The 16369-nt window shown below is 40.8% G+C and overlaps 1 protein-coding gene across 3 annotated transcripts in view; it reads right to left on the bottom strand.

Moving 5' to 3' along the window:
* Window positions 1-16369, bottom strand: part of pgap1 (post-GPI attachment to proteins inositol deacylase 1) — a 155808-nt gene that overhangs the window by 76206 nt on the left and 63233 nt on the right. For all 3 annotated transcript variants that reach the window (XM_043692909.2, XM_043692908.2, XM_087988693.1), the window contains 3 exons: window positions 14311-14377; window positions 9381-9489; window positions 2784-2822 (listed from right to left, as the gene is read on the bottom strand). In XM_043692909.2, coding sequence (XP_043548844.2) covers window positions 2784-2822; window positions 9381-9489; window positions 14311-14377 — 215 coding nt within the window. The remainder of the gene's footprint in view (window positions 1-2783; window positions 2823-9380; window positions 9490-14310; window positions 14378-16369) is intronic.

A 16369-nucleotide genomic window follows, 5' to 3' on the forward strand; every position in this document is an offset into this window, starting at 1 on the left:
TCTTTAAATATTTTTAAAGTAAAAGTAGATAGATTCTTAAATTGCCAAGAGGATGAAAGATTATCAGGGTATAGAATAATGTATAGTTGAGGTTAAAATCAGATCAGCCATGATCATGTTAAATGGCAAAGCAGGCTCAAAGGGCCAAGTCATTTCCTCTTGTTCCTTGTTTGTATGAACCTCAAAACTTTCCACTTAAGTCAGGATCAAACTGTCAAATGGTCTGACTAATATCCTGCAACACTGTTGCTAGACTTCTCCATTTTTATAACCCCCACCCCCTGCGCTTATTTGAAGCTAATGCAGTCAATGTATTAAATAATTCACAGGATGCAAGATACTTTGAGAACCAATACAATGTTATTGCAAACCTTCATTAAGTAAAGCTGCTCAGCACTAAATTATCCAATTGATACAGTGTTCATTCCAATTTCAGCAAATATAGCTTTCCCACATATATTAGCTCCAGCACCTCTTGCAGCCTTAAGTTACAGACACATTCATTTTCAAGAAATTCATTATCTTGGTGTCTTCAAATTTTCCTGCTTCTCAGCTGAGTATTCCATTGCTGAAAGACTTAAATCTGTTCTTTCCCATTTGTACTTATTCTCTCCCCTTTGCAGCCCCTCTCCATGCTTTGTAGCTCTTCTCTCTCCCATTAATAGTCTGTCTTTTCCTCTACTTCCAGGTTTGTCTCCCAATGGCCCCTAGGCTCAGCCCCCTTCCCAAGCAAGACCATCTCCTACCAATCCCTGCCAACTCTGACTGCTTGTCACTCCAGGCTCTGGCTTCAGCACTCTCATTTCCTGCCCTTACAATAGTCTGCCCCAAAACCCACATGGTCTCTCACCAGATGTTCTAATCTTGGCAGCCCTGCTTGCTTCCATAGCTACAATGGCATCATTCCCACATTTTCCTCTGCCACATCAATGACTGCATCGGCATTGCCTCGTGCTCCCATGAGGGGTTTGAACAGTTCATCCACTACATCAAAACCTTCAACCCAGACCTCAGATTCAGCTAGACCATCTCTGACATCCTCCCCCTTACTGGCCTTGTCCGTCTCTGACATCTATTCCAAATTCATCAACTCAGACAGATACCTTGACTATATCTCGTCCCACACCTCCTGTAAAGATATGATCCCTTACTCCTAATTCCTCTGCCTCCGTTGTATTTGTTCCCACAATGAGCAATTCCACTCCAGGACATCCCAGATGTCCTCCGACTTCAAGGACCATAATTTCCCTCTCCTGTGATCAACAATACCCTCATTTGCATCTCCTCCATTTCCCACACCTCTGCTCTTGAACCCCACCTCCCCTAATCACAAGGATAGAATCCCCCAGTCCTCACCTTCCACCGCACTAATCTTGAAATCCAGTGCATCATTCTCCGCCACCTACAGACAGACCCCACCACCAAAAATATATTTCCCATCCCACTCCTATCAGTGTTCTGTAGGGACCGTTACCTCTCTTACTCCCTTGTTAGGTCCACACTCCCCACTAACCCCTCTCCACACCTGGCACCTTCCTTTGCTGCCGTAAGAGGTGCAAACGTACGTCCACACCTCTTTCCCCACCTCCATCCAAGGCTCCAAAGGATCATTCCAACTGCACCAGTTGCTCTCAATGTGATCTCTTCTACATCGGAGAGACCAGGTGCAAATTCATGGAAGGATTCAGGGAACATCTCTGGTCTATATGAACCAACCAACCCCACCTTCCTATGGCCATCTATTTCAACTCCCTGATAACATTCCCATTCTGAGCCTCCTCAATTGCCTAAATAAGGCCACCCACAAACTGAAGGAGGAATACCTCATTTTCCACCTCAGGAGCATTCAACCACACAGCCTCAACATTGAATTCACCAGCTTCCTAATCTCCATTCCCCCACCCCCATCCAAGATCCAACCCTCCGACTCGGCATAACCCTCTTAACCTGACCCAGATGTCCATCTTCCTTCCCAGGTATCCATTCCACACTTCCCACCGACCTATGACAATCACCTCCTACCTTTGCCCCCCTATCAGCATCCCACCCAGCTTTGTCAAAACCTCCACTTATACCATCAGTTTCAAGGTCTATCAAAGACTTGCTAATGAATTACTAGTTCTGAACATATTGCATATTGGGAAAATGAATGTGCAGGATTTTACGTGGGGTCATGTGGGCAATGAAAATGGTATGATAGCATGCAAGGAACATGGGAGCAATGGAAAGAGTCTGCAGAAATGAGAGTGCATGAGGCATACCGAGGGCCTGAATTCCTGACAGTCATGATCACAACTTACTAATTTTCTAGTCAACAGGAGTAGGGCTTTTACCTTGTCATTTATACAGCTAATAGCCTGTGCTACCATCTCAGGCCTACTGGAGACAGCTAGCCAAACCCCAATCTACTGTTGCCATCCTAGAATGAAAATTTAGCCAGTGGAAGCCTCCTTATCAGAGATGGGTTTGTGGAGTTAGCAACTTTGCTGTTCATGTTTCTCACTCTTTCATGAAAATCCAGTCCTTGATATCTGCCTGCACAGGTCTATAGGATTTATTCGCATGAAATTTACGTCCAGCAGGATTAAATATACCTGACTAGCCATTCAACAAACTCTGCAGCAATATTATTCAGGAAAAGTGTGGAGGAAAACAATAGAGAAGCTGAGATTTTTCACAAATGTTGAACATTAAAGATTCCTAATTATTCAGAAGTATTCAAGTGGTGTTTGCAACACCCTAAAGAAACAGACAAAATGTAAATTAAAACAGATTCACTTTACCTGCCCAAGTACTTCAAGGAAAGAAGTCCTGATGGTTATCTGAAACAAAGCATACAAAATTCTGATTTTAGATAGAATCATTGAATCCCTACTGTGCAGAAAGAAGCTATTCAGCCCATCAAGTCCACTCAAACCCTCTGAAGAGCATCCCATCCAGACCCAGATCCTCATCGTATCCCTTAAACTCACATCTACCATGGCCAATCCACCTAATCTGCACATCTTTAGGCTGTGGGAGGAAACTGGAGTACCTGCAAGAAACCCACACAGACATGGGGAGAATGTGCAAATGCCACACAAACAGTCGCCTGAGACCGGAATCGAACCTGGGTCCCTGGTGCTGTGAGGCAGCCGTGCTAACAACTGAGTCACTATGCTGGCCCTGTTGTAGAAATGAATAAGAATTTCTGACATAACAAGACATAAAGTAATGTCACTACTTTTAAAATGATTTAGTACCTGTAGAAATTACTTTTATTGAAAATGTTCATGGTTTTTTTCATACTTTAAGCACGGAGTAGGTCTCTCAGTTGCTCTTTAATGTTAATATTTAATGGGATTCAGCCATCAGTCAACACACATTCATTTCCAAAGAATGTCGTGCAGCTGTGATCATAGTTATTATAATTTAACAGAATTCTTGAACCATAGACTGCAGTGAAAACTGGAAAACTCTATCTAAATATCTATCTTACTAATTAGGATTCTTCTAAAAAGAACATAAAAGATGAACGATTGACGACAACTTTTCCTCTTTATCCATCTCTGAAATATTTATGTTTATCTGTAACATTATTCAGCAGACTGGCTTAAAATAACTACTTATTGTCCAAAGTAATTTAAAGCACGTGGGATAGGGATATTTACTGACATGGATTAAGGACTGATTAACAGAAAGAAAACAGACAGCAGGGATAACCAGGTCATTCTCAAGTTGGTAGACTATGACTACTGGAGAACCTCAAGGATCAATGCTTGAGGCCCAATCTATCAAGAATGCTTTGGCTTTGGGATCAAACATAATATTTCCAAATTTGCAGTTAACGTAAAACTAGGTGAGAATGTATATTGTAAGGGGTTTCAAGGGGATTTGGACAGTACCAATACTTGGGCAAGAACATGGCTTAAAAATATAAAGTTGTTAATTGTGAGAAGGAATTGAAGGTATACTGCATTTCTTCAATTATGAGAAATTGGCAAATCTCAGATGCAAAGGGATTCATGTCCCTGCTTTTAAGTCACTAAGAGAAAGCATTCGGGTGCAAGAGTTAGGAAGACAAATGGAATGTTTGTCCTCATCACATGAGGATTTAAGTATGAAGTGAAGATGACTTGCTTCAATTGTATACAACTTTAGTGAGAACACACCTGGAGTATTATGTGCAGATTTACTCCCCTGACCCAAGAAAGGATTTACATGCCAGAGAAGGATTGACATGGAGGTTGAGCAGATTAATTACTGGGATGATTGGAATTCCCATGAGGAAACTGAGCCTGTATCCTTCAGAGTTTAGAAAAATTAAAGGTGATCTAATTGAAACTTTTAAAAATCTTAAAGGGCTAGAGAACGTAGATGCAGAAAAGATATGTCCCCAGGCTTGGCGGGTGTAGAACCAGGGGACAGTGTCTCAGAATAAGAGACATACCATTTATGAGGTGAGATGAGGAGGAATTTTTTTTCACTCGGAGGAAATGGAATCCTTCGAACTTATTACTCCAGCAGAGTAAGATTAGATTCCTAGATACTAATGACATCAAGGGACATGGGAATAGCATGGGGAAATAGCAATGCAGTAGACAATCAGCCATGATCTATCTGATTAGCTGAGCAGGCTCAAGAGGCTGAATAACCCTACTTCACTCCTATGTTACTCACTCACATGAAATTCTGTGGACCAATCCAAGACGACATAATTTTAGGAAAGACAAAAATGTATGTTTTGTATATTTAAAATCTGATGACTATAATAAGAGCCTTTATTAAATGCTGTATATTTCAGTTAATAAAAGGAGCACAACTGAACAGTCTTTCAAAATAATTTGTTTAGTCATTTGATTCTGCTAGAATTATTTAATTAAAGCCCTGAAGGGCTTTATCAATTTCCACAAGATCTTGCTTTTAAGAAAGAACTGATGTAGAGCATAAACAGCAATTATGTTATGGTCATCTGCACAATGTACAAATTCATGACCAGTAAAATCATTAGCTTCACTCCAATAAAGGTTTTAACAAGAAAATGAGAAACACCACTGCTGAAAAAATTTTAATGGATAGGAGTAATGTTGATTCCAACAGAAATGTTCAGCAAAATACAATGAAGGCAAGTGCACACTGCAAAGGTTTCACCATCTGTGAACATAATCTCGAGTTGCTCAATTATAACCTAATGCCGTAATAGCTCTCATTAAACCATTAACTAATTACAGCAGAACTAAATGAACTGAAATATCAACTCCTATCCTCTCCCTTTCAATTCCTGTGTGTTTGGTATAAATAGAAATATGCATTATTTGCTGAAGTCCCTAATCTTCAGTAATTAATTTAATTGCCAATGCAGTACAAAAGATTTGCTTTCATCTTCCTTAAAACTCCATCTTAATAAATCCTTTGGATCCGACAAGTAGATTCAATAGGCAAAACTAATCTAGGAACTCCGCCTCCCCACCCCCCTCTCCATTTGTCAAAGTGGGTATATACTTTTGCCAGAGGTGAAGCAACAGTTTTAGATTTGAGTTCAAATATTTCCTTTAGTCTGACTGGATTTCAAACTATTTTATAGGATTGGATAATACCAAAAATTTCAAACATGGGGTAAAGTTAATGTAATGTTTTAGTATGCCTTCATACAGCATCGCTTGATTCAACAAATATTTTGAATCTTATGGAATAGATTTTTCTCATCAGAAAAAGTGAGATAATTTCTTTAATGTCCAATACTCATTCCCTTTCAAAGTAGCTCAATAATCTACAACACCAGATGAAGATGCCAAAGTGGGGATATCTTTTGCTAACACTCAACATTATCTGGCTGATGTAACAAGAAATTGAAACAAGGAGGAAACAATTGATTTCAGTTGCACAAATAGAGTGTTAGAAGTATGAGAAAGTGACTTCCATGGAAACTGACTAAAAAGTGATGAAAAATGGGTTTCTAATTCAAAAGGGAGGAAGTACTGAGGGTGGCAGAGCAGACAATTAACTCTGGGTGGGGGACCTTAAAATGGATTTATGAAAGGAAACTCATACTTGATACATCTACTGGAATTGAGAAATGTAACCAGTAGAAATGAAGAAGGTAAATCAGTAGATATGGTTTATTTCAGAAAACTTTCAACACAGTCCCACATAAGAGATTAACATGTAAAATTAAAGCACATGGGATTGGGGGCAGTATATTGAAATAGATAGAAAACTGGAAGGCAGACAGGAAACAAGAGTAGGAATAAATCAGTCTTTTTCCAAATGGCAGTCTATGACCAGTGAGGTACCCTTTAGAGCCATACAGCTGTACATCTGTGATTAGAATCCTTAGTGTGGAAACAGGCCCTTCGGCACAACAAGTCCACACCGACCCTCCGAACAGTATCCCACCCAAACACATTCCCAATTCATCTATTTTTACCCTGAACAATTCACCTAATCTACACAGGCCTGAAACTATGGGCAATTTAATTTGGCCATTTCACCTCACCTGCACATCTTTGGATTGTGGGAGGAAACTGGAGCACCCGGAGGAAACCCACACAGACACGGGGAGAACGTGCAAACTCCACACAGTTGCCCGAGGCTGGAATCAAACCCGGGTCCCTGGTGCTGTGAGGCAGCAGTGCTAACCACTGAGCCAACGTGCCACCATAATGGCATCACATTGGAACTGAAATTCATTTCTAAATAAATAATTGAACAACAGGTTAAGCAAGCTGTTTCATCCTGCAAAATGCAGTGACTGCAGAAGTGGTATTTTCCAGTAAGAAAATGTTGCCATCAGTTCAAAAGGACATTTGGCCTGTCACACAATTGAGCAATGTTGCATATGAATTTCAGCACTGCTGTAATGCCAGGTATGCTTCAGCAATTGGCTGATGGAATTAAATGGCATCATGCCTTTTTGGTACTTTGTAGTAAGCATGATACAGACTGTATTCAAGCAGCCTGCACTCATAAAACTCAAAACAAATCATCCATTGTTAGATACGATTCGGTGATGGGGCACTTACAGAATAAACTACCCTAGTAAGAAGCATAACAACCAAATTAAAGTTGCTAGAAGTGACATACATTCTTATGTAGGGACCCCATTCTCTGCAAACAAAGGAATGTGTTCAAGACTTTGAGTCAGAGCCATCTTTAATTTTTAAATGCCTTGGGAAAGCAACCAACATAATCATACATCCCTCCCACCCTAGTTATAATTTCATCCCTCCTCTTCCATCGGGCAGAAGATATAAAAGTTTGTATACATGTATGAATAGTTTCAAGAACAGCTTCTTTCCCATTATTATTAGACTTCTGAATGGACTTCTCAAATTTTAAACTTAATGTGGATCTCACTCTCTGTGCAACTTCTCACTGCAGCTGTAACATTTTATTTTTCACTTTGTTCTATTACTCTACTGCACTTTGTATGGTATGATCTGCATGAAAAACAAAACTGTTCACTGTTCCTAGGTATACGTGACAATAATAAATTGAATCAAGTCAAACCATAGAGGTATACAGCACAAAAACAGACACTCCGGTCCAACCTGTCCATGCTGACCTAAACTGATCTAGTCACATTTGCCACAACTCACCAGAACAAAGGACCCGATACCCAGCATGAGCAAAACCAATGTAGTGTACAAAATCCCATGCAAGGACTGCACAAAACACTACATAGGACAAACAGGAAGACAGCTAACGATCCGCATCCATGAACACCAACTAGCCACGAAACGACACGACCAGCTATCCTTAATAGCCACACACGCAGATGACAAGCAACATGAGTTCGACTGGGACAACACTACTATTATAGGACAAGCCAAACAAAGAACAGCCAGGGAATTCCTAGAGGCATGGCAGTCATCCACAGATTCAATCAATAAGCACATCGACCTGGACCCAATATACCGACCACTGCAACAGACAGCTGGAACTGACAACTGGAAGCAGCAGAGACAAACCACTATAAATGCCGGAGGAAACAGCACAGAAGCGCTTCACAGGAGGCTCCCAAGCACTAAGGATGTCACCTAGACAGGGGACGAAACGTCTGCAACACAAATTCCCAGCTCGGCGAACAGAACCACAACAACGAGCACCTGAGCTACAAATCTTCTCACAAACTTTGAAAACTTTGGGCGGCACGGTGGCACAGTGGTTAGCGCTGCTGCCTCGCAGCGCCAGAGACCCAGGTTCAATTCCCGACTCAGGCGACTGGCTGTGTGGAGTTTGCACGTTCTCCCCGTGTCTGCGTGGGTTTCCTCCGGGGGCTCCGGTTTCCTCCCACAGTCCAAAGATGTGCAGGTCAGGTGAATTGGCCATGCTAAATTGCCCGTAGTGTTAGGTAGAGGGGTAGGTGTGGGGGTATGGGTGGGTTGCGCTTCGGCGGGTCGGTGTGGACTTGTTGGGCCGAAGGGCCTGTTTCCACACTGTAAGTAATCTAATCTAATCTAATCTAATCTAATCTAATCAGTAAGATCAGCCCTCAGCCTGATGCTCCAGGGAAAAATGCCACAGCCTAATCAGCCTCTCCCCATAGCTCAAACACACCAATCCCGGGAACATGCTTATAAATCTTTTCTGAACTCTTTCAAGTTTAATGACATCTTTCCTGTAGCAGGGAGACAAGAATTGAACGCATTATTCTATAAGCGACCTCATCAATTTCTTGTACAGCCGCAACATGACAGCTTAACTCCTACACTCAATGCACTGACCAATGAAGGCAAGCAATGGGAAGATTATTGAATTGCCTGGGAGCCTGAACAGCCTACAAGCCCATATTGTTTTCTCCATGACAAAGCCCCAGCCAATAACAGTCAACCTGCCAACCAATTATAACCTTCCTTTTTTGTAGTATGAATTCTTATAATGGTTTGAAATTTAGCATTTCTGTATTTAAGCTGATGAGTGGAAAGTGAAAAGCCTCAATTTTTAGCAACATTTTTAATTACTAAAAATCTGTTTGACCTGAAGTTGTTGTATGTTCAGATTGTGTTCTTGGGAATCTTAGGAAACATGTTTAACTTGGAGACATAAATCTTAAAATTTGAAATCAACAAGGAAAAGTTAATGCATCGGAGATGAAAGCACATGCTTGAGATTCATAGATAAGTTATTGATCCCATACGCAAGAATTCATTTAACCATGCTCACGGTCAGCATTGACTCATTTATACAGCCTCTTCAATCTGCTGGAGCTCAGAGTCGAGGGTGTAGTGCTGGATCAGGATTACTGTTGAAGGGTTTATGCCCGAAACGCTGATTCTCCTGCTCCTCGGATGCTGCCTGACCTACTGTGCTTCTCCAGCACTCACTCTCGACTCTGATACAAATTATAGTGCTAGATGGGCAAAATTATTTACAGAAGAGTAAACAAGACTGTGATCTACCTCATATTGACAACTTCTAGCCGTGTGAAGTTGCAACTCTGGTACGGAGCTATCATTTTCAGGTCTTGCACTGTGAAGTTTAGCAAAGATCACAGTAGAAGAAGGCACACTGAAATTAAAATATCAGAATATTAGAATTCAATACAGCAAACCAATTTAACTAAAATAAATTCTGCAGCAACTTTATCCATTGCTAAGAACCAATACTTTGCCTCAGACACTATTCCATTAGTAACTTTCAAATCACCGGAGACATAACAGCATCTTGTCAATATTAGAGCTTCCTACACAGTAAATATGGATCTGTGTGCTCTTTGAAACAGAAACAGAATCTGATGAGGCACATTTTAAAAAGTAAGAATCCACAGATAATAGAAATCTGAAATATGAACAGATAATTCTGAAAACACTCAGCAAGTCTAGTTGCACCTCTGAAAGCAATATTAACAGGCAGGAATTGGAACAAAAGTAGGAAAGAGTACATTGAGTAGACTAGCCAATATGTTCCTGATTCCGAATGGGGTTGCTGGAAGAGACTGGGCTTGGCTGTGGTTATCTGCCTAGCAACAGCGGATAGCCAAATAGGTCCATTATTTGGCCAATTGGAGGAAAGATGCCAACCGTACTGCAACGTTCCTGTAGAGGCCAAAGCCGAGAAATGAGCTTAACGCAGCCTTCCAGGAGATATCTTATTTCCATCATACCAATACTCCATTGGGATGTGAGCAAATGGAACCCCTCTCAATAGCAGTGGCCTGATAGCTGAGGTCATGAGAAGTTCTTCATTTTTTAACAATATGGTTAAGAAAATTTTCATTTTATACATGGCAAAAGGTCTTCTGATTGGGCCTCCCACTTTACTGGGCCAAATGCAGTCCTTAATTGAATTTGGTTGCAAGAGACAGATCTTAATTGGTTATGTGTGGGAAGAGCACAAAGGACATGTGGGAAGATTACAAGGAACCTCCTGCTGTAGCAGCTTATAGGTTCCAGACTCAGAACTGAGCCTCATATTGGGATTGTGATCCAATAGGAAAATTCATTGCACGGTTTCTGGTCGATCACTTTTTATCCAAATTATAAAGCTCCTTTTAAAGTGATGAAGTATTGCTTTGTGCATACAAGGGAAAGAAATTTTTTAAACCAGTATTGTGTAATATCCCACGTGTAAGGAACTGATGCCACATAATACTAAGTTGAGTTAAAGTTGCAATGATGAGTTATGAGTTTGGATCTCACTTACTCAGCTGTTATTTGTTGCCCATCCCTAACTGAGCAAGTGCAACTCAACCATGTTACTGTTATACAGCAAATGTATATTGGTCAGACCAGAATTCACTAATCATAATCTAGTTCAGTTGTCAGGTTTCTAGTGTCATGGAAGCTGCCATCCATTATCTTTTCTCTGCCTGTTCTCAGTGGCTGCTTGTAAATGAGTATGTACAAAACACTGAAAGCAGGGCCAGCCTTTGGAAGAACAGCAGTCTGACTGCTCTATAAGTTTTACTGGGGAGTCTAGTTATTTTGTTTAGCATTACATAATCATTGTTTGGACTACACCTTAGTTGCAGCCTAGATGATCTTGATGATCCATTTATGTTGAGAGCTGAGAGAGGCCTTGGGCAGTTCCTAAATGGCTAAAAAGGATCCTGTCACTGTGGGATCAAATAAGGGTCAACAAGCCATGATGAGGGGTCGTTCCTGGTGAACATTCTCTCAGGTCTGCAGTTGTTACTTTTCAGCATGTTGGGTTAAACAATGGATTATCAGCATTCTCATCATGCTAGCCGTCAGTACCCAGCCCACACTGAGGAAGCCAATGATTCTCCAAATTCATTAAGTCTGCAACTGAAAATTCTATTATCACCAAACCATAAACAAGGGAAATTAATGAAACTGGGGATGCTAGTTTATGAATATGGTTTGCTTTAAATGGTAGTTGGCAGTTTTCTCAAAATAGTTGAGGTGTGTGAGCAACAGAGAGTGCTGAATGACTGCCAACGAAGGTTGCCATGTATAATTTTGGCAAAATGGATGATGCAGCACCATTTCAATGCATCCAACCTTCATCTTAACAACTCTGTTGAAATGAGCGATTGACAGGAACGGGATACCACTGAGTCAAAAAGGTAAGATTACAGCAAGTCAAATGTGAGCAAAGGGCATATTAAATGACAGACACTGCTGAAATAGCAGGCGACTGAGCATAGCAAAGCAAGAGTTAGAGTGCAGAAATTACTGCAGACAGATATACTGATTCAATTCTATTTTGACTTCTGATTCTGACCTCCCCAAATCTCAAAATGTACAAATTTTGAAAAAAGTACTTCTGAAGAGTTTTTAAAAAATAAACAGGAGCAGATGGTCAGGATATAATGTTTCAGATAACAGAGTAGCACCAGTCTTTGAGAGTGTGTACAGCAGAGTCTGCTTTGCCAATCAGTTAGTTTGTAAAACCCTTTCGTAGCTCTTATCCTGATGTTGCTGATGGTTTAAAACCTAAAACATATTGTCAATAGATTGTGCTTCTGCTTTGTTAAATCGTACATGTTTTAGATCATGTGGCGATTATGATGATCTGATCGCTACAAGTTTGGTGAGCATTGAAATCATACTGAACAAAACTGCTTTAAATATGATTTAGATGCATGTCAATGTGGGGTGTCTTCAAATAAACAATCTTAGCAAAAACAAAAACAGATGAAATTGGTTCACCAATCTCTCTCAAACACAAACAGAAGTCTAGGAATTGTTTGAAAGCTTAGCAAACTTGACTTCCTACACTTTCAGTCCCAATTAGGTCCAAGTGATTCGCCCATACATCCCATTTTACAGGCTGTCAAGATCGATAAATGCCAAATTCCTGCTGCATCAGTCATCATCATTAACTCAAAACAACTGCTCTCCACCTTCTTAGTTGGCAAAAAAAATCTATAGATATGCCATGTAAGTACTTTACACCCCTTCATTCTGCAACACTGTCAATAAAATCAAGTTGAAATGTTTAGAAGGTCAGTGACAGAAAATCATACACTAATTGTGAGCTTTTGTTCCACCTTGTTATATAATGGTCACTTGGATATTTTTAGAAAGTGATCAAATGCAATTGCAGCATTACATGTATATTGCTTTATTATTTTAAAATCAGTAATGCCCACAAGAAATGATATTATCACGCAGAAGACTTAATATTTAGTTTTGTACCTTATGAGAAAAATTCAGATTTTAGCATGCTCATGGTATCTTGATCAGATGGGCCAATGGGCCGAGCAGATAGAATTTAACTTAGATAAATGTGAGATGCTGCATTTGGGGAAAGCAAATCTTAGCAGGACTTATACACTTAATGGTAAGCTCCTGGGGAATGTTGCTGAACAAAGAAACCTTGGAGTGCAGGTTCATAGTTCCTTGAAAGTGGAGTCACAGGTAGATAGGATAGTGAAGAAGTTGTTTGGTATGCTTGCCTTTATTGGTCAGTGCATTGAGTAAGGGGAGGGGTTGGAAGGCCATGTTGCAGCTGTACACGACAATAGTTTGGCCACTTTTGGAATACTGCGTGAAATTCTGGTCTCGCTACTATAGGAAGGATGTTGTGAAATGTGAAAGGGTTCAGAAAAAATTGACAAGGATGTTGCCAGGGTTGGAGGGCTTGAGCTAAGGGAGAGGATGAATAGGCTGGGACTATTTTCCCATATTTTCAGAGGCCAAGAGGTGACCTTATAGAGGTTTATAAAATTATAAGGACATGGGTAGGGTAAATAGACAAGGTCTTTTCCCCGGGGTGGGGAGTCCAAAACTAGAGATCATACATTTAAGGTGAGAGGAGAAAGATTTAAAACAGACCTAAGGGGCAACTTTTCATGCAGGGGGTGATGCATATAAGGAATGAACTACCAGAGGAAGTGGTGAAGGCTGGTACAATTACAACATTTAAAAGGCATTTGGTTGGTTAAATGGATAGGAAGGGTTTAAAGGGATTTGGGCCAAATGCTGTCAAATGGGACTACGTTCATTGAGAATATCTGGTCGGCATGGATGAGTTGGACCAAAGGATCTCTTTCCATGCTGTACATCTCTATGATTCTATATCTAAAATGTTGTATTAATCTACTTAATGTTACACTTCCATGTGTGTAAAATATCTGGCATTGATTATTAGTTATATGTGTTCAGAAACTTATTAATCAGTGCAAGCCAAATCTCACCAATGACTTGTCCATGCTGAACTTGAGATTATTGACACGCGGTCATTCCTACTATTAACTGACACAAATTCTGACATTCCTAACCCAGCATTCACACTCTGTCTTGTCAAATCCTTCAACTCCTCCTCTAGACTTTACTGTTTTATCATTTCTTCCTCTCAAAACTATCAAGGTCATGGCCTTCCCAATTAAGGCCCTTAGATTTTCTTTCTTATTTGTACACTTTGTAGTTAACTCTGGGAACACCGTTCTGGCTTGGCTGGAACTCCTAAATAAATGCATTTGCATCAGTAAGACAATCCATTCTGTCTAAGGGAGAGGTTTAACAAAACTCAGATACTCGTCCCTTTGTCTTTTGCTGAGACTCTGCTCTTTCACCTAAACCAGATCTCAGATTCTTGCCCTTTTTAATTCTGGTGCCTTGGCACTTATTAATTTGTCCCAAAGTGAGCCCCTGCTTAAATCTGCTTTCCCTCCCATCCTGAACTCTATTTCCTCTTTTCCATGTAGACAGAGGTAATAAGACAATTTCTCCCACAGTCAGAAGGTCAGAGTCCACTTGGTTCCAATTCTCCTTGGATAGGAAGGGACAAAAATAGTACAAAAAGTAACAGAGAAAAAGGAGAGGGAATGAAAGTAAAACCAGATTGTCATAAATATTACATATGAAAACATGAAGATTAAACTTTAAGATAGTTAAGTCTATCAATTTATAAAATACTGGCCTTGTTGTCACAACAAAATCTTCATGTGACCATGGTACATGAAACCTGTACACATCCTCAGTCTTCCCTGTCAAATTAAAAAAGAGACTTACGTAACTAACACATTAAGGAAGCATTTACATTGACCTTGAACACATCAGAGGTAACGATAACCAGTTTGAAGATGTTACTTGGTAAAATAACACCTTAAAAATAGTGAAAACTATTCAGAGTTGAAAACATTAAATCTCTTTAGGACTTTTTAATCAGCTGTCCCTCAAGTCATTAAAATTAACATCATTACATAGGAGTGGTGGTGTTAAAACTTAGAATTGAATGCTGAGCACTCAAATATCCAATGATTTTCTGAAGTCCCTCATGAACAACCACAGGTCTACCGTAGTGTTTTTGATTCCTTCCCACTTTTAGAAGACTTACCTTATTGTATTGTCATTTTGCTCAGGATCAAACTTTGCTACAAAATTACAGTAAGAAGTATGGAAGAAAGTGGCCTATCTTGTGTTAACTTATTAAAAAAAAGATTTTTGATACCTGAGCATGGAAGTAGTTGTGAAAACAAAGAGATCTACTTTTGGAAGATCATGGATTTTCAACAAGGTGCCATTTCAGCTGCAGCTAAACACCTTTTTCCAGAAATGGGAGTGGGTTGAGGGAGGTGCTGGGAAACACCTATCTACATTGCAAGTTTCATAGTTCTAGGCTCAGGATGGGGCCAGGACCATGCAGCCACCAAACTGACATCTATCAAATTTTAAATGCTTTCAGTTTTCTGTGACTTCCTCCAACAACGTGCTGCCATAGAAAACATTTTTTAAAAAGCAGCTGTAAAAAAATCATGTGTTGAATGCTTCACCAGGAAAAATGGCAGCCTGCACTTCGCCCACATCCAATCAAGAGTTGTGAAAAGGACTTAATCAATAAAATATTGCATTCACTCTGGCTGCACTGAAACGTTTGCCAAAAATTATGTAAACTGATTAATTGCTGCAATCAAAAGCTAATTGATTGGTATGAATGAATAAGTGCACTAAAATTGGGTAGATGCAGAAGTAGGGCGTTGATTAGTTTATGGATTTTGGATTAGTGGTGCTGGAAGAGCACAGCAGTTCAGGCAGCATCCAAGGAGCAGCAAAATTGACGTTTTGGGCAAAAACCCTTCATCAGAAATAAAGGCAGAGAGCCTGAAACGTGGAGAGATAAACTAGAGGAGTCTGAGGGTGGGGAGAAAGTAGCATGGAGTACAATAGGTGAGCGGGGGAGGGGATGAAGGTGATAGGTCAGGGAGGAGGGTGGAGTGGATAGGTGGAAAAGAAGATAGGCAGGTAGGACAAGTCATGGGGACAGTGCTGAGCTGGAAGTTGATTAGTTTAGCACATCAGAGTACCCTTGATGCTGTCCACATGATTGAAGACTTTAATCAATAAATGCACTCACTCAAGCCCTGGTGCTGATGCTGTGATGATGAAATAGAAGAAAGTGAGGGCTGCAGATGCTGGAGATCAAAGCTTAAAAATGTGTTGCTGGAAAAGCGCAACAGGTCAGGCAGCATCAAAGGAGAAGGAGAATCGACGTTTCGGGCTTAAGCCCTTCTTCAGGAATGAGCAGGGTGTGCCAAGCAGGCCAAGATAAAAGGTAGGGAGGAGGAACTTGGGGGAGGGGCGTTGGGAATGTGATAGGTGGAAGGAGGTTAAGGTGAAGGTGATAGGCCGAAGAGGGGGTGGGGGCGGAGAGGTCGGGAAGAAGATTGCAGGTCAAGAAGGTGGTGCTGAGTCTGAGGGCTGGGACTGAGAAAAGGTGGGAAGAGGGGAAATGAGGAAGCTGGAGAAATCTGCATTCATCCCCTGTGGCTGGAGGGTTCCTAGGCGGAAGATGAGTCGCTCTTCCTCCAGGCGTCGTGTTGCCATGCTCTGGCGATGGAGGAGGCCAAGGACCTGCATGTCCTTGACGGAGTGGGAGGGGGAGTTAAAGTGTTCAGCCACAGGGCGGTTGGGTTGGTTGGTACGGGTGTCCCAGAGGTGTTCTCTGAAACGTTCGGCAAGTAGGCGGCCTGTCTCCCCAA

Source organism: Chiloscyllium plagiosum, unplaced genomic scaffold (assembly GCF_037043375.1).
Source record: "Chiloscyllium plagiosum isolate Xiang-an unplaced genomic scaffold, Cpla_swu_hap1 HiC_scaffold_7, whole genome shotgun sequence".
Lineage (NCBI taxonomy): Eukaryota > Metazoa > Chordata > Chondrichthyes > Orectolobiformes > Hemiscylliidae > Chiloscyllium > Chiloscyllium plagiosum.